Source organism: Seriola aureovittata, chromosome 11 (assembly GCF_021018895.1).
Source record: "Seriola aureovittata isolate HTS-2021-v1 ecotype China chromosome 11, ASM2101889v1, whole genome shotgun sequence".
Lineage (NCBI taxonomy): Eukaryota > Metazoa > Chordata > Actinopteri > Carangiformes > Carangidae > Seriola > Seriola aureovittata.
In genome coordinates, this window is record NC_079374.1 from 24,324,148 (window position 1) to 24,341,231 (window position 17,084).

General features: G+C 39.4%; 1 protein-coding gene across 2 annotated transcripts; it reads right to left on the reverse strand.

Annotated features, from left to right (window-relative positions):
• Nucleotides 1–1,673: 1,673 nt before the first annotated feature.
• On the reverse strand, nucleotides 1,674–17,063 carry pms1 (PMS1 homolog 1, mismatch repair system component). Of its 2 annotated transcripts, none has more exons than XM_056390289.1 (13): nucleotides 16,980–17,063; nucleotides 15,662–15,805; nucleotides 15,377–15,559; nucleotides 15,004–15,106; nucleotides 14,312–14,475; nucleotides 10,295–10,411; nucleotides 8,003–8,125; nucleotides 7,789–7,863; nucleotides 6,754–7,589; nucleotides 4,199–4,666; nucleotides 3,858–3,988; nucleotides 2,110–2,270; nucleotides 1,674–2,021 (listed from the first exon to the last, which is right to left on the reverse strand). In XM_056390289.1, exons 2-13 carry the CDS (start codon nucleotides 15,791–15,793, stop codon nucleotides 1,821–1,823), a joined length of 2,694 nt encoding a protein of 897 aa, XP_056246264.1. In that variant the 5' UTR covers nucleotides 15,794–15,805; nucleotides 16,980–17,063; the 3' UTR covers nucleotides 1,674–1,820. The 2 variants fall into 2 exon arrangements, with proteins under 2 accessions (XP_056246264.1, XP_056246262.1); XM_056390287.1 differs by having other exon boundaries at nucleotides 7,717–7,863.
• Between the last annotated feature and the right edge of the window lie 21 nt (nucleotides 17,064–17,084).

Genomic DNA, 17,084 nt, shown 5'->3' on the forward strand with positions numbered 1-17,084 from the left:
CACATGGTCAAAAGATGATCATCAGTTAATCCTCCCCAATTACTCTGATATGCCCCTTGGGTGCCAAAGGCAGCATGTACAGAGTAGATTCTGCTGCTGCACGCATTTATGGAAACAAGCAACTGCGGTGCACGTATCCAGCAGTGAGCAGTTTAAAACAAGAGTCCGTGCAGGAGCGAGAGGCGAAGGGTGAGAGGAGGGGCAGGGGTCCTCACTGGCATTTATCCCCTTCCCAGAGGCACTTTGCAGAGTGTTGGCCCTGCAGCAATGCTGAAGCCATCTGTGGGTTCTCTCAGCAGAGGCCACGTAAAACAAGACATGTGCTGTGGTTTGACCTTTCACGGTCCTAACTATAATATTATGATAAGATGAGTGATCAGATTGCACTTTTCCCTGTGGTGGGATTCAGTGTCCATATGAAAAGGTGATGAGTGAAAACCTTGTGGGGCTATATGTATTCCTGTTATCCAAGTGTGGTCAAATCACACTCAATACTTGTGTACTGACTAAACCAAATGTTCTCCTCTTACATCCATTTTTGAGATACAACCACTTATCATTACATCAGAACTCCTGAACATGATTAAGAAATTATATCAAAAAACTTTTATACTTAAATGCTTGTCAGTCCCCTCCTGTTGTAGCTGTTGAAGCCAAACTCTCTCTGTCTGTTTCCCCACAGGAAACCTCAAGCAGCACTGAACACCAGAATGAGGCAGTAATAGACTAATGCCTTTAGGAAGTGGCACCACTACGAGTTAGCGCAGTGTCAAGGATTTGCTAAACTTTGTGGTTGAAATTACAGTGCAAATCTCTGAAGCATTTAATGCAGCCAGGGATAATATACAAGTATCTGTCAATACTAAAGGCCGAGCAGCTGGCACTAATTGAGGGAAAAGAAATATGGGTAGTAGCTGGCACAGTGTACATCTCTGGCTTGGAGCTTGCCAATACCCATTTCAATGGTGCCACAATGAGGCTGAGGGGTAGTAAGATACTCTGGCTTTTGGACAGAAATCAAGTCAGGGAATCAGATGTCACTGTGCATTTTGAAGACTGCTGTTATTAATCCAGGAAAATGCAAACCATACAAGAAATCAGTCTGCAAAAGCAAAACACCAAATATATAACAAACAGCTGAAAATAGATCATCTGCTTATGAACTATTATCCCTGGTGCTGTAAAGCTTAATGAAACAGTTTTACTTTTTCTGTAAATGTTCATTTCAATTACACATCGTTACTACCTGGTACGACACAAAAAAACGTCTCAATGTCCCTGCATCTTCTGGCACATTTTCATTAATTAATCGGGGTTGAAATGAGAACATTGCATTGTTTCTGTTGCAAAGAACCTGATGAATAATGCTACTGGCTTTAGTTGTACCATGAAACTTACACTTGCAAGACGTATCTAAACGCCTGACAGAAGCTTTTAGAAAGCTTTATCAGCTTTTATGAAATAGATGTATGGCAGGTCTCTTATTTCTCCTTAACACCACCATGCACAATCCTGTTGTGCCAGTAAAGTTCTCAACTACTGAGAAAATATGTATTTATGAATTTCTCAACAGTAAATGCTGAGATAACAGTAGCTTTACTTTCTGAACAAACACCTATAATAATACATGTTAGTTTCACAAAATACACCACATGCTTGATCAAAGCACAAAATGTGGAAAAATATATTTATTTTCATATTGTGGTTTTAACAAAGTTGAACATTATTTGAGGAGAATGGAGAATACTCAGCTGCATTAGAATTAGACAACTGTTTCATATTGCACTGCTGTCATTTTTCATTAAGGTGTCTACTTGTTTTTACAGCTCTAAAGGCCGCAGCAGACCCTTAGCCTCCTGGTCTGTGGAGGGGATGTCAGACAGGTGTTGGACAAATGGCCGTCCATGGATGCAGGTCTGGCTTTTCTCACCAAGCTGCTGCTCCATCCGTAGGAGGGTTTCTTCCACATCCTCCCTGGATAAATTTGTAGGCAGCTGACGGGCAAGCCTCACCGCTTCACCCTGTGAAGGTCACAATTCAAATATTTAATAAAACAGACAGAAAAGTTAAGTGATGCCACCCTTATTCTCCATTCATAGCATCTCTCACTTGTAGGTAGTTTGTGACTTTCAGTGGCCGGCACTCTTGCACGGTCCTGGCCTTCCTGTGAAGAACTGCAGTCAGGATCTCCCTGAGGTCCTCCACACCGAGGAAAGGCACGCAGTCTGCCATTGCTGTCACTTCCAGATGTCTCTCGGCTGACGAGAGGCCTGGCCAAAACAAGCAGAAAACAAGGATTAATATACTCCAGACGCTACTACTATCTCCAGGAAAGAATAATAAATAAATATTGTGGTTTACGGCCGAATTGATGACCAAGTCAAACAAGCGAAGGGCCAAATGGAGTGTTAAATGACTAATAGAAGCCCCAGCAGACTGGAAGGAAGTTGTCTTGTAGGGTGGAAGAATGATGGCTTCTCATTTCATGAGGAAATACTGCAAATCATGGACAATTTATATTTCTGATACATGACTTTGGAAAATGATGCAAAATGAAGTCAGACAAGTAAAAATAAAAACTAGAGATACAGAGACAGAGAATATTTCTGCGCTGGTTGTCTATCATGTCCAGTATAGTCCATAGGTGCTATTAAATTAATTAAATTAATTTCCTTATTGTAATAACAGCATATATATTTTTCAATTTAAAAATAACAGCAACTGCACACACTGTACACAAATCCTGGAAAATAAACACAACACATTTTCAACAATCCTAACAAAAAGCAATGATATTCAGCAGAGATTGTGAAATGAAGCCATCTTATATACGCCGCTACCTTCAATCCCATGCACACCCACCGAGGCAGGCAGTGCCAAATGAAAATTCCTCGAATTTCTTAAAGGGCAACCATTCTCATCACCTGCACACTGGGGTACAAACCTACTGTGAGACCACGCTGTTGGGCAGAGCGCCAGTGTCAACTGAGGTGAACCGGTCCAGCAACAAAAACAAGCAAGCGAGCAGAGAAGTAATGTCACAATGATAACGAAAAAGCTGGTGAAAATATGTTTAACTATGGAAGTTATTCCGTTTTATTTTTTACATAATCTTTATAATTTGGATTAGACTTTATTACAGTATATACATGGTTAAACAACACTTATGTATACTGTAATTATCAGAATAATCTGTCAATCCAGATCTATCGATATTAGAACCAGAAATGTAATACAATGAGAAAAGAGACTTTTTTAAATCAATTACTTACATATCTTATACTAGCTGTGTATCTTGTGTTAATTGTTGAGTTCAAAGATAACCTTTACAATGTACATATCCTGTATGACTGATGTCATGACATGTCAAAGTTATTAAACATGTCATGATCGATTATAGAGGAAAAACAGATTGTCGGGTCCTACATCTTATTTCTGTCATGATTCACAAAATCCTGTTTCTCCTTTTCATCATTCATTGAAGGAATGGGACTATTTTGTCTTATCCACAACTAATCCAATACACTGAAACTCTGTCAGAAATAATTGCTTGTAATCCAGTTGCTGGCGACTGTACGTTTGACATTTTTAAGTGACTGGTGAACTATGACATTAATGATGGCAAACGGCTCCAACATTTGTTAAATAAAACTAAACAATCCATTAGACCTTTAAACAGCATGACTCGCAAAATAAGAAAGCCTTGTTTTCTGATTGATTGGTTGAGTTGTAGACTTCTATGCTGTACTACAGTGCCTCTGTTTGGGGAGTGTTACTGATACCGTTCCATCAGTTGTAAACATACTGATCTGCCTCATACAACAGCATTAAGGTCCAAGACTTTATTTACAATGTACCTGGACTGAGTTTGATTTTAAAGCCATTAGCTACGAGCCTGGGATCAGAGAAGAAGGTCTGCCCGTTCAGCTCAGGGCTTTGTTTCTCCATGTTGCACAAAACATCTGTATATTCAGCTCCTCCTAGACTTCTAGAAAAGAGACACAAGGAGATGTTAACACACAACAGTGTATTTTCCTACAGCAGATTTTAATAGAAACCAAGGATTAGGATTTGTTTGTCTAAAAATTAGTCTCTAACATATATGTATGTGAAAAAATTTGATGAGTGTGCAGTTTTCCACAAGGAAAACAACTGTCAGGGTTGGCATTTTGCTGGTGAGAGGTGAGTGATACCTTACCCATCTGTTAACTGTATAGGGTTCTGCAGACTCTCTGCTGGAAGTATATTATTCTCTAGAAGTCTCTTAAACAGCAAGGCTTCCTCCACTCGAAATGGGTTTAACAACATGAGCCTCTGACCACATAAAATGACCCAGGCGCTCTGAGAGGCCAGGCGGTTTACAAGACGGAGGCCCCGTGGCGCTGCGCGGCTCTGGGATGAGAGGCGCTGAAGCTGCAGCCGAAGGGCAGCCACGCTGCAGGGGAGGGGCTGCAAGGGCTTAGGTGCAGGGTTCTTCATCTTCTTTTGTGGCTGTGCAGAGAAGAGCTCGTCCAGCAGCTGCTGGTTGGACAGTGGGGCCTTGCGTTTCTGGCTGCGCACATGGGTTGTTGCGATGCTCACACTTGGTTCTCTGGGGCCCTCAGCAGAGGCCAACTTGGTCCTTTGGTCATGGTGCTCCAGGTGTTTTTTTGCCTTCTCCTCGTACCTGCAGGGTTCAACCAAATCTTTTACACTTACAACAGCAGTGACAACATTCTTTGTTATTAGATCGGATCCAGTGTGCACTGATGTGGTGATTTGTAAGACAAAAAGTGTGTAAGTGAAGACTGGGCTAATGATGTCATCAGGGTTATCTTGGATTGGGCTAAAACCTTCTTTACAAAGAGGAGGTATGAGGTTAGAAAGAAGTGGGCTTTAGATACTACAGAGCTGCATTAAGGGAATTGGAGTGTGTTTGGATATTGACCCATACTAGGTGAAAGTCCGGATATCTCGACCTCCACTGCTTCGATTTTGATTCTTCACGTGTGGACTCTCTCGTGGAATACTAGGAGTACCTCCTATGTCTAGGTGATGTGTGTTATGTATGCGTGGGGTGGGTGTGGGTTTTCTATCCTTGGATGTAGCACATTTAAATAGTTTTTCCTCTGTATTTTCAAGTATTGTCTCGTTCACAAACGATTCACTCAAAAGAACAAATCTTTGGGTGAGCAACCTGAACTGAATCACTTCCTGAGACGATAGGTTCATTTCTCAGTCAGCTGGGGATCATGACAATAGTCATCTGTGTTTCAGTTCAGTGTGGGAAGTGGGACTACGCAGTCGGAGCTCCGGGTCAAACACTGAATAATTCAGTAAACAAATCTTTTTGAATCCAGTGAACTAGCACATCACTACCACACCTCTGTGACCAATGGTTACCCATAACAGCCTTTTCTTCGTAGACATATATGTCTACCTTCGGAGAAGCATAACTATTAATTGTGTCTTGTAGCCACTGCTTCTGCGTAGCACAGCTGCTAAGCTGCCATCTGTCCTAAAATAAGATTTACAATACCAAGTAACAACTTGTTCCCGATGTAAATGCAGGGAATTTTTGAAAGTGTTTGATATATGTAGGCTCCTTTCCTCAGCAAAATTGCCAACTCATGTTTCCATAGATCTTCATATGTTCAGCATTAGGTCTTACACTTCAGCACCCTATTATTCAACTAACCTGTTTCATGAACTGTAAGAATAATTCCTAGAAATGGTGTCCCACTTAACAGTGGAGGTGAAAGAGCCAAGTACCTGCCACATCTTACTTCATGTTTCAGACAGCAGTACAGCAAGGCAGGATTCTAAACAGATGGCTTTTTCCATACACTCTTCCATACCTTATATAAGGCCCCAAGCACTGCTGATACACATTTTCCAACCTTGCAATTGCTTGAAATTGGAATGCAGTAATCTAACATAATGTGGTTGAAGCAGTTTCCTTGATGCTAGCTGAGTAGCTCAGCAGATAGAGATCAGAAGGTTCTTTCTTTTACTGACGTGTTCATGTGCATCTGGACCATTTTCGTACTCATCTCAGAGCTGAGTCGGAAGCAAACACACACCTTGAGCCTCGAGAATGATGCATTGTACTACACACGCATTTGATTTACATGACTTTGATCTGTTTGTTTTTTGCAAATAACTCCACTCCTGTCTTACCTTCATTAATGTAAATCCTTTAACTCTGAGGGGAGCAAGGGTCAAACACAAACACTCATTACCTCCATCTGTTCTTGACTAGCTTACTATGTGTCACTCCTGACACCACTTATGAAGTAAGTGTAGGTGAGATTTTTCAATGAACAAAGAGAATGGAGTGAACCTGCAAACAGGACATTTAGATATTAAATTTATGTTTGGGTCTCTAATTACAAATCAGTAAATACCAGTTCTTATCAGTCAACTTCTATTAAATTCCTATATCCTGTCTTAGTGCCATTATTAATGCTGAATACATGCTACCTAAAATCTACCACAACCAAGACAAATGAGACATGGGAGTAGATGGAATACTGTGGAAACAGAGGACATTTCATCATTAGTGATACCTGTTGTACTGCGGAAAATGTTGTCTACCTAGCTCCCTATTAGGCACGGTTGTCTGGAAATTAGAAACACAGCTCATATCAACAACATTTCCAGTCTAGGCTTTTCACATGCAAATGACAGGTCAAACTTTCCCCCCTCTCTCTGCCTTGCAAATAACAAGAAATGGAAACAACTGCTTGGAATGGTGAAAGTCTGGAAACTCACTTCTTACGGTCTTCCTCCCGCAGATTTTTCCACCTCTCGTGAACAGCGACACTGATATCCTGCAGGCTGGCTGTGGGTTTCTCCCTGAGGACCTCAGCTCTGGCCTCCTTCTGGAACAGGGCGGCAGGAGACAGCGGTGCCCTCATGGCGCGGTTGCTGATCAGGTCGTAGGCCGTCAGAGCAGCCTGCTTCTCTGTGATGGCGTTGAACATCTTTTTGTTCGAGCTGCTCTGACTCTTGATCTCATCTGAGTCAGAATGGTTGTGCTTTGAGGGTTGATGGATTTTAACAGGCTGCAGGGGTTCTCGTGTTAAGGGGTCAGTCAGAGCCGTCCCACGGCTCCAGTCCTCGGCTAATAGCTGTTCTTTGCTTGTGTCTGCTGCTGACACCACGTTGTCAAGTCTCTCCAGGGATTCACTTGCTGAACCAGTTTCTAGTGTCTGAGTGCAGCTCTGAGCTTTTTCATCATCATGAAGAGAAAAGGTAGACTCCCGCCCGGCTGCGATCTGGTTCACAATCCAGTCCTCTGCTACAGAGGATGAGGAGCTGCTGTTTGAGGCCTGATGGTCCAGTGAAGCGTCAGTGATTATGGCTGCTGACAAAGCTGTGCCACTGTGTTTAGGTGCTTCCTTAAGGAAGTTACCATTGTGGTTGGACACACTGTCATCCAGCTCTACACTTCGCTCAGTGACAGGTCGTGAAGCGTCAGTCTGCAGAGGACTAGATGACGAGGGGGATGTCTCATGGCCAAGCTGCTTCTCAGCTGAGGGGTCACAACTAGGCCGATAGCCATAGAGAGAAACCAGCAATGCCTCTACTGCGGTGAGAACAGCCTCCTAAATGTCAGACAGATGACCAATGGTACACAGAGTTTAATTTCAAATCACATCTTCTCCCGTCTTTTTATTTTTTAATCCTCCACAGATTCAACTGATTGTGACTGAGCTTGAATTTCATAGCTACCTTGTCATGAAGAAGAACCTGGGTCTTGTCCGGTGTCAGGTTGACATCGACTGAAGAGGGTGAAACACTTACTTTAAGCATGAGGGTGGGATAACGATTTCGGGCTGCGTCATCTGGATACTGAGCAGCGTAGTGTTGACGCAACAGCTGATGATCAAATACACAATCGTACCAGGATAATATTTTCAGGGAAACAAAATAAGAAAAGAAAAGTGTTAGATACTAAAAAGTAATTCTTGTATAAAGTCCATTTCATTGATTGATCCAAAATGATTGATGATTCTACCTTCATTATATCTTTATGGTGGACAGGCCGGTTGTTGACAAATATGAATGTTTTGTCAGGGCTTGATGAGCTTGTAGAAGAGTAATCTGCTCCAGGCTTCGGAAAGAAGCCATCTAAAGAAATCTGAATAAAATAAGAATAATGATAATATCAATACTACAACACAAGATAAGCATAACATGGATATCATACATCAAATGTTCAGAAATGAGTCAAATGCTGTGTCTCACTACTGACCAGAAACATATGACATTACATAACAAATAATGGCTGTAATAAAGGACTGAGTTTTGCTGCTAGTTTCTGAACTGAGAGCTCCATAGTTTTGCAAACACATATATATTTACATGCTCAGTAGCTGGCTGGCACAGGTGTGTAACAAATAGTGTAACTAATAGTTTTAAAACTTGAACATTACATAAATTATAGCATCATTACATTTTCAATTAGGAGGACACAGCTGACAACAAGAAAGACAGGACAGGCAGTGAGACGCTTTTATCTGTATCTACATGCACATTTCACTATGAACATGTGCAACAAGGTGGTGTTTGACATTTTTCTATTAAAATTTACATCATGTTACATCATCAAATCCCACCAGAGGGAGTTCTCCTGAGCTAAAATTGATCACTCTGCAGAAAACTTGAAACTCCATTATAAATGTAAGCTAGTAAGAAATTATGGAAAGCTGTTAATGTTCCACAGATTGCAAGCAGAGAATAGCTATGCTTTTTTTCCACATGGCCCAGGGCTCATTATTAGCAGCAACGCACGCCAATGAAGTTAATAAATGAACTGCTGTTTCAGGTCATGGCACATATGCTTCTCTCTATTTCTGCTCATTAGGGTCACTTTATGGGAGCATGAATGGCACCTCTGGCCCCAAAGGGCTGCGGCTGTGTGTAGTCATGCTGCCAAAAACGAGTGTCACATTTTGTTCTGCAGAGGAATAGCTCTTACAACTCTCCCCGAGCGAGGCCCCGGTGAAATTGTCAACCTGGTTCCCTTGATCACTAAGCTTTGGTCTTGGGGACAGAGAGGAGAAAAGTTCTCTTTCACAGGGAGTAAGAGGAAAAGGTGAAAGGTTGTTCTCATAACTGGGCACCAAAGTGCAGCAGCAAAATAACAACAACAAAGAGGTAAATGAGAGAGAAACAGGGTGAAAAGGGCTGCTCCATATCTGTCAGACTAGATTAGTTGGGAGCCTGGCAGCAGGTACGAGCCACATGACACCTACCGTGACCAAGCAGAAAGTTACCGCTCAACAGTAATTCAATTACGATCAGCACAGCAAAGCTTAGCTAACAAAAATAATTCACTCTTCATCAGGAAAGAACTCAAAAGAAAAGGGCAAAGAAATAGTTGGCCAGCCACCAACTGACCACATTTGCTGGCTTGAGACCAGGCGTTCCTGATGAAGTTATTAGCTCACAGTCAAGTATAACGTGCATGCACTCATTTGCTCTGCAAAAATTATCCATCTTAACCAGGCATTACATTTTCTTTTTCTAAAACAAATAAGTCACTGAGTCATCATCATCATTCATTTCCAAGGCAAAGCAAATGATTTAAAACTTGTTTTCAGGTTCTTTTCTTATTTCTTATCACAGTGTCACCGACTTCTTGAATATTCCTGACACTTGTAGAATCACATTATTTCACCCACATGTCACTATATTTTATTTGACGTGTATTTTGACTGAAAATTAGGCTAAAAGAACGTGTAATGTTAGGTTGGAATTGTTGCCGTAATGGCTCCATAATGAAGGGCAAAGTGGCATGGGAGCCACAGTATGAGAGCACAGAGTACAAGGTGTGTGCGTGAGGTGGGAGGTGTAGCATGCGGCTCTGTGCCAGCTCAGCCCTGCTATGTGCCTGTGACGCTCATCCATCAGAGTGCAATGCACACCATGTAGTCTCTTCACATTCACTGCATCGTTTGTTACAATGTTCAGAGGTGACTTTGTCCAGCCGAGTAATGGTTCATGTGAAACAATAAAAATAACAGTTGACCGTGAAATCTGAAACTTGTAAACGTGAGCCCTACATCCCATGATATGACACAACTTAGCACATTGCCTACAGTTGGACAGGGTTAACTATTCCAAACTGACTTGTATAAAATGTCAAGCGATTTTTTTTTACTAATGTACATACATGCATTTCTGCTAGAGAACAGAAGACAGACAAACTCGGGTATCTTCTCCTAACCTGCAAGTGTTTATGTAAGTATTTCTTAGAGAATTGCTCTATTTTTCTCTCATCTCTGCATTTTTCCCCTTAACTAACCTCTGGTTGCTCTTGGTGATGGTGGCAAGGGAGCAGGTTGGCAGCAGCACTGGGCCCCAGTGTAGCAAGCAGGGCACTTCTGTGATCGGCCACCTTGGCCTTCTGCCAAACTACCACCTGGAACAATATGACACCAGTCAACTTCCATGAGTCCACATCAGACGAATCACACTGCATAAAAACCTGTCAAGACAGGGACTGGGCCACTGAGCTGGCAATATATCTGAAGTTCATATATTCTGTTTGTCAAGAGATTCAGTAAGAGATGGACAAAAACTGCTACTGGTTATACTCAGTCTATGTCAAAATGTAGGGAATGAAATGAATGGGTATTTAAATTATCATTAAAAAATAAATCATAACGAGACCGTGATTCTAAAGTCATTATTAAAACCTCAAACCCAAAATGCTACATGAAACAACTACTTATAGACAAGAGCTGTGAAAACAGCTGAGTCAACACAATGTAAATCAAATATTCAGGACTCTTGATTTTGTTCATGGATTGCAAAATAACATTAAATTATGGCATAATAAACTTAAGCCATAATTATTTTCCTAATAATCAATGTATATAATTGTATAAAAATTACATAAGCATCAATGAAGTAAAAAAAGGACATCTCTAAGAAAAAAAAACATTTGATTGCAAACTGCCTCTTTTGACACAACATTTTTGACAGAAAAGATCAGGAAATAGTTTGGGTACAAAATATGTTGACACCCACCAGTGGGCTTGTAGTTTGTGTCCACCAGTGAATATATCTCGTGGGTGTTGATTTCTGAAAGCATGCACCCTGTTGCAGGGCATGTCTCAGCTATTAAATACACAACCTGGCACATGTAAACGGATCACTCCTGTAAACAGTTCTTGAAGAAGCTGTGAAACACGACACAAGCCAAATAGCAGAGTTGGAGATAAAGGATAGGGGCAACTGAGTGCTGATTGTGCGAAACGGATTCACTACTCTAACCTGACAACCTCAAAACTGATTTCCATGAAATTTATACGGCCGTCATGTAGCCCCTCCGTGACCCACACCACCTACACACTTCTGTGTACAAAGTGGCTGCAACCTGAAACCGAATCTGGGGTTAAGGCTGCAGCTGTGTTCAGCAACTTACTCAGGCATCATAATCAGCCAAATCTGAGTTCAGAGGCAGCCATATTTGTGTTTGGGGCACCTGACAATAGCTGTGGTCTGAAACAGTGTAAGGGATGGAAATTTCAACTGCTAAATTATTCCACTGCTGATTAATGTAATCTTATGTAATGGAATGAACCAAAATACAATAACTTGCTGTTTATTGTGTACACCAAAACTATACAACCATGTACAGCTCAGGGGACAGGTGATAAAAACACAACTAGGCTAGAAATCTGCTTAAAACCAAAATAATAGAATTTTCTTTTAGTTCTTAAACCAAAAACAAGCAATCTGAGTATAAGTGTGATGATCACTAACGCCTGATGGTTAAGTTGATGATAAATGATGATTAATTTTTTTAAGTTACGTAACCAAAATAGGACATTGTGTGGAACATGTCGTGTGTTTCTATTGTGAACTAACCAACAATTAAGTACTTGTTCTGCTGTTTCCATTTTCTAATGGGCATTAACAAAGAGAAAACACTAAACCATCAATACTGCAAGAGTCACATTTTTTATTGATGGAAGGAAAACTCATGACTATTATTACTATTCTCTGTGGAGTCAATGTGTGGCTGTAATGATCTATGGGTATTTTAGGGATTTGGCCACAACCCTAACATTTCATTGGTTTAAGAAGGTAGGTTGTAGATCTACCTTCTTCAGGGTCATCTGATGACCCTGATGTTCAGGGTCATCTAGAGTCAAGATTCAGGTTACCGACAGAGTTTGCTGATGCTATCATTCTGACCTAAAATTAAATAAACCATTTTAATAAACCAATGGCATAGAGTTTTAGTTCATAAGCACTCCATAGCATTCAGGGGCAAACACTGCAATACTCATCCCTACTGTTGTGGGTTTTGTAAAACAGAAGCTTATAGATCTGCAGTTATTGCCCTGGACTTCTCTGACACTTCCTTGAATGCTGTGCAGTGTGATCTTACAGTGATATTTGTTAGATTTCCAGTTATAGACTGGAGGTTTTAGCAGTTAAGAGCTTAATTGCCTCCTTTTAAGGATCAAATGTCTAAAATTTTAAATATTAATATTCATTTTTGATGACATTTAATTTTAACAACATCCGGATCTTAAAGCCACATCTGAATGTCATTACAGTAGGCTGGTTAAATATAAATAAGCCCCTTTCATTCAAGCCATTATCCTAAATGTTAACACACTTTATCCCTCAATGTCCTTAATAAATACAAGTGCTGAAATGATAAATTCATTAAATAATTAATGAGTGAATTGATTAAGATAACCAACTAATCATGTAAATCATTTACCAAGTAAATGCTAACACTCTGTGGTTCAGGCTTGTCAAATATGCAGATGTTCTGCTTCTCTGTTTTATATCAATGTTAATTCAATATGTTTGGATTCTGGACTGTGGATCAGACAGAACATGTTGGTGTCATGTTGGGCTCCAGGAAATTATGATGGGAATTTACATTAATCAATAATGAAAATAATACTTTTATTATAACAAATACACTATAACTGGTGACTGTTTCTGTGATCAGGTCAGGCTGCATCTTTTAAAGGTATTAATATTTTAGTGTATGGACTTTAAAAGCTACAACAAATGTTTTTATAATTAATACTGTACACACATTATTTTCATAACATTCAGCTATGTAGAAAAGTTCTCCAGCAGTTAAATATTTTCTTTGCATCTAAAAACAACTCAATTAATAAACAGACTAATGTGGGGATCTTGGGCTGTTCCTTTAAAAATGACATGCAGATATACAGTGTGATAAGACATGCTTTTTTTTTAAAAGGTTAATGACTTGAACTTTTCTAAAGCAGAGACATCACAGCCTCACTGACCCAGCATTTTCAGGTTTGTCAGTCTGTACTCGTCTGATTCTATAAAATGTTTAATCGACATGTTTCTACGAGCCTAACGAATATTTTCCATTACTCGTAACGATTTCATAGCTCACTGACGCACATTGGTACTGACAACAAAACAACAGGAGGCTGAAAACAATTTCTGCCTTCAAGATTGTGTTTGATTGATCATTTACTGGACGAGCTTCTGAATATTGTTCACTAACTTTCTTAACTTTACACATTTGACAGAGAATCTTAACAGAAATACAAACACCAAACTCTGTGCACAACTGTGAGCTGAGGAGACAATTTATATTTTTCACTTTTGCAATATTCACATTATCAGACATGTGAAATATGAATTTGGGTGGAATTGTAAAGTCTTTTTGTATTTTTCCCTCTCTTCAATTTGTTTATTGTTATTACTGTTCTTAAATTTTTCATTTTTAAGTTGAATGTCAGTTACAAACTATCCATTGGCTCAATATAACTGTTAAACTGAGTCATGTTTTAGGTAGAATGTTCAATAAAAATATAATTGAAGAAAATAAATATTATTATTATTATTATTAACATTGGTAAAAGTATCAAAATGTTGAGGACCAAAAATTTGATGGAATCAAGCATGAATTGTACCTTTTTTCTCTCTAAGATATAATTGAACTTCCTATATGAGAACTTATCTTACATCTTACATCTTCAGTGCTTTTACAGAAATCTCTGTTATCAGTGATGTTGCCACATATATGACACTATACAACAGGTACTCAGGGCATATTAACAGAAACTGTGCAGGCTGTTGAACCAGTCATGTTTAGTCATTTGAAGACAAATGAGGACACCTAGCGGTTGCTGTGTGTGAGGGAGTGCATTATGTATAAACAGGAACTATGTTAGGATAGACTTCAGTTTTGTTGGAGGAAAGGTAAAAATGTTAACCATGCTCCAGAAAAAAAATGTCCACATATTTGTTCTTTACTTGGTTATATCTGAAAAGTTAGGATAAGTAAGGATAAGTTCCTAACCTTATTGTGAACGAGTGAGAGCCTCAGGTCAGGTTTCATAATGGCATATGCCATCAGCAGGTCTTGTACTTTCTTCAGCTCCTCCTTGCACTTCTTGGTAGAAGAGTAGTACTGTCTTCTCACTGGGAGATTCTTGAAAAGCTTCAGTACACTCACTGTTGTACCTGGAAAACACAAAAGAACAAAGATGTGTAACAGCCTTTGATATAAAATGTACTTTTCCAACAACAAGGCTGAAGGATGCAGGTGGACTAGAACTACCTGGACATGTATTTGTCAATATGTGCATTATTCTGAATATTTTCACAGTAATTTTGTTAATTGAGGTCTACCCATACTATCAATATTTTCAAAAAAGAATTAAAAAGTAAACTGGATCCAATCAGAATTTGTACATCAGCAAAGGAATTTGTCTAAAAGCCCAATGACCTGCAGTGGCTTTGCAATTTGTTGTGTTGTAGATTTAATTTAAACTGATAAAAATTTTAATTTTTGCCCATCAGGCTACACTCAATAACCCACAATGACAAAGCTAAAACAAGTTTTTTAGAAAATTTTGCAAATTTATTGGAAATCAAAAACTCCATATCACTCATCTATTAAATATTTAGACCCCTTGCTGTGGCACAAGGGTCTGAATATAACAATAACATAAAAACAGTTGATTTTGTTGTAAATTACAGGTGCCTTACCTTGACCTAAGTGAGATGGCTTCTGAGAAACAATCTCCCCTTTGAAGTTAAGTGTGTACTGGGTGCTGATGTCATCCTCCGCTGTCTTTGTGGTGACAGCCACCTGAAGAGAATCAGCAAAAAACACCAGTTTATAGACTGTAATAAATCAGAATGTTCATTGATTCTTATACTGATAAATGGAAGAGTAATACTATATGTTAAGTACTATAAATGTATGCATATGTGAGATGTATTTTTTTCTTTGTTATCCATTCAGTACATGTATACAAATCAAGATCAGTATGTATAACTTCTTTTAATTCTGGCCCATGTCTGTTATTCTTTTGATGTGACCATCATTTGATAACTACAGTTGTTCATTACTTTTCACCTCTGCCACAGCACAGATGGAGCCCAGTGCTTCTCCTCTGAAGCCGTATGTTTCCAGATGCTGCAGGTCCTCATGGCTACTGATCTTTGATGTAAAATGTCTCATGGCCATCACAGGAGTATCTGCAGCTTTGATTCCCTGGCCATTGTCGCGTACTTCGATCCGGTCCAAACCATAGTTCTCCTGTAATGAGAAAGTCGATACATACTGTTGTAGCCAGTACAACTGCAAATTATATTATCAAATACAACAACGATGTTGCTGTACAGACTGACGACACCGTACCAGTTTAACGTCAATGCTTAAAGCCCCAGCATCCAGGGAATTTTCCATCAGTTCTTTCAAAACGTTCACCACTGACGTGATGACCTGGGAGCTCGATAGGAGCCGCACGGTATCTGATGGCAGCTGCTTCATGATTCCGGGTATCTGTTAGAGAAAAGTCTGGTTTTAGTTTGGTACTTCTGTTGTTGGGTCATTAACCACAGCAAACATATACATGTCTGCCAATAAGTGGCACAACAAACACTATTAAGAAAAAGCTATTTAAAAGCAATTGTAGTTGTTATTGTTAATGTTTTGATTATGGATCCAAAAATGTCACTGAGGCCAATGTTCAACCGGTCTTACCCAAACACCAAAGAAATGTTAAACAAGACTCTCATGGCAGGGAGCTACAGGCATGAGCATGTAAGTAAGCATGTGATTTCAACAAAATGTACACAGTGGAGCTGCACTTAAACTATAGTAAAGAGGTGAAGTGGTTTCATGTGTGGCACACTTGTAACTGAGAAATGACATAAAATCATTATGTGAGGCAAACAAATCTGTTGCTGTGTCCATCTGCATTAAAGTAGCAAGCTTGACTTAATGAAAACAGAGATTCAAGTCTTGACTTCTGGTTCACAAGGATTCTTTATGTTAAAAATAGTGATTTATTTATATGTATTTATGCTGTTGATCATAGAAATAATAGTGAATTTGAATGTTACAAATAAGAGCTACCAGTTGGTACGACTTCTCAACTGCTCACTGACACACAAAACTGTATTCCATTATATATGATTAGATATGATAGATTATGCATTTCCAAATGCAATTCGTACTACTGATATTCGATTAGTCACCATACCATACACACCATGACGTCACATGATAGTTTACAGCTTAATGTAGCAGCTGACTAACACTGGCACATTTACAGTGATTTCAGTTAATGTGCATTGTCCCTTAATAAATAAATAAATAAATAAATAAATAAATAAAATCTATGGTAGAATTGAAGCCATAGCGACAGACAAATGCCAGTTGACTGCTAGACGAAACAGTCCAGTAAATTCGTCAAGACAGAATTTCGTGAGAAAATAATGAAATACTGATAAACATCATGTCACGGTGAACATCTTCATAAAATTAGCTGAAAGTATTTCTACAGTAAGTCGACTTTACTAATGTTAGCTAACTGGTCTGCAGCTTACGTGGGCTGCTTTGAATATTTATCATACTATTAAAATCCAAATTTCGTGTAAACTTATGTGGCGACATTACAAACTCGTATTAAACTGAAAATTAACGTTAGCTAGTTTAACAGTTAAATACTGACTTGCACGAGCTCTCTTGACTACAGTCCCCGTAAAATCTTTCATAAACAGACAGTTCAGTCACAAGGCGGAAACGACCGGATTCCCGCCCCCTCTTTTACCCGCTG

Excerpts from the sequence above, each read along its gene's own strand:
- pms1 (XM_056390287.1), bottom strand. The coding sequence starts at position 15,793 with ATGAAGCAGCTGCCATCAGATACCGTGCGGCTCCTATCGAGCTCCCAG. Across the intron at positions 10,412-14,311 it reads TCTCACTCGTTCACAATAAG|GTGGTAGTTTGGCAGAAGGC; the intron begins GTTAGGAACTTA and ends ATATTGTTCCAG. Across the intron at positions 7,590-7,716 it reads AGGTTCTTCTTCATGACAAG|GAGGCTGTTCTCACCGCAGT; the intron begins GTAGCTATGAAA and ends TCTGACATTTAG.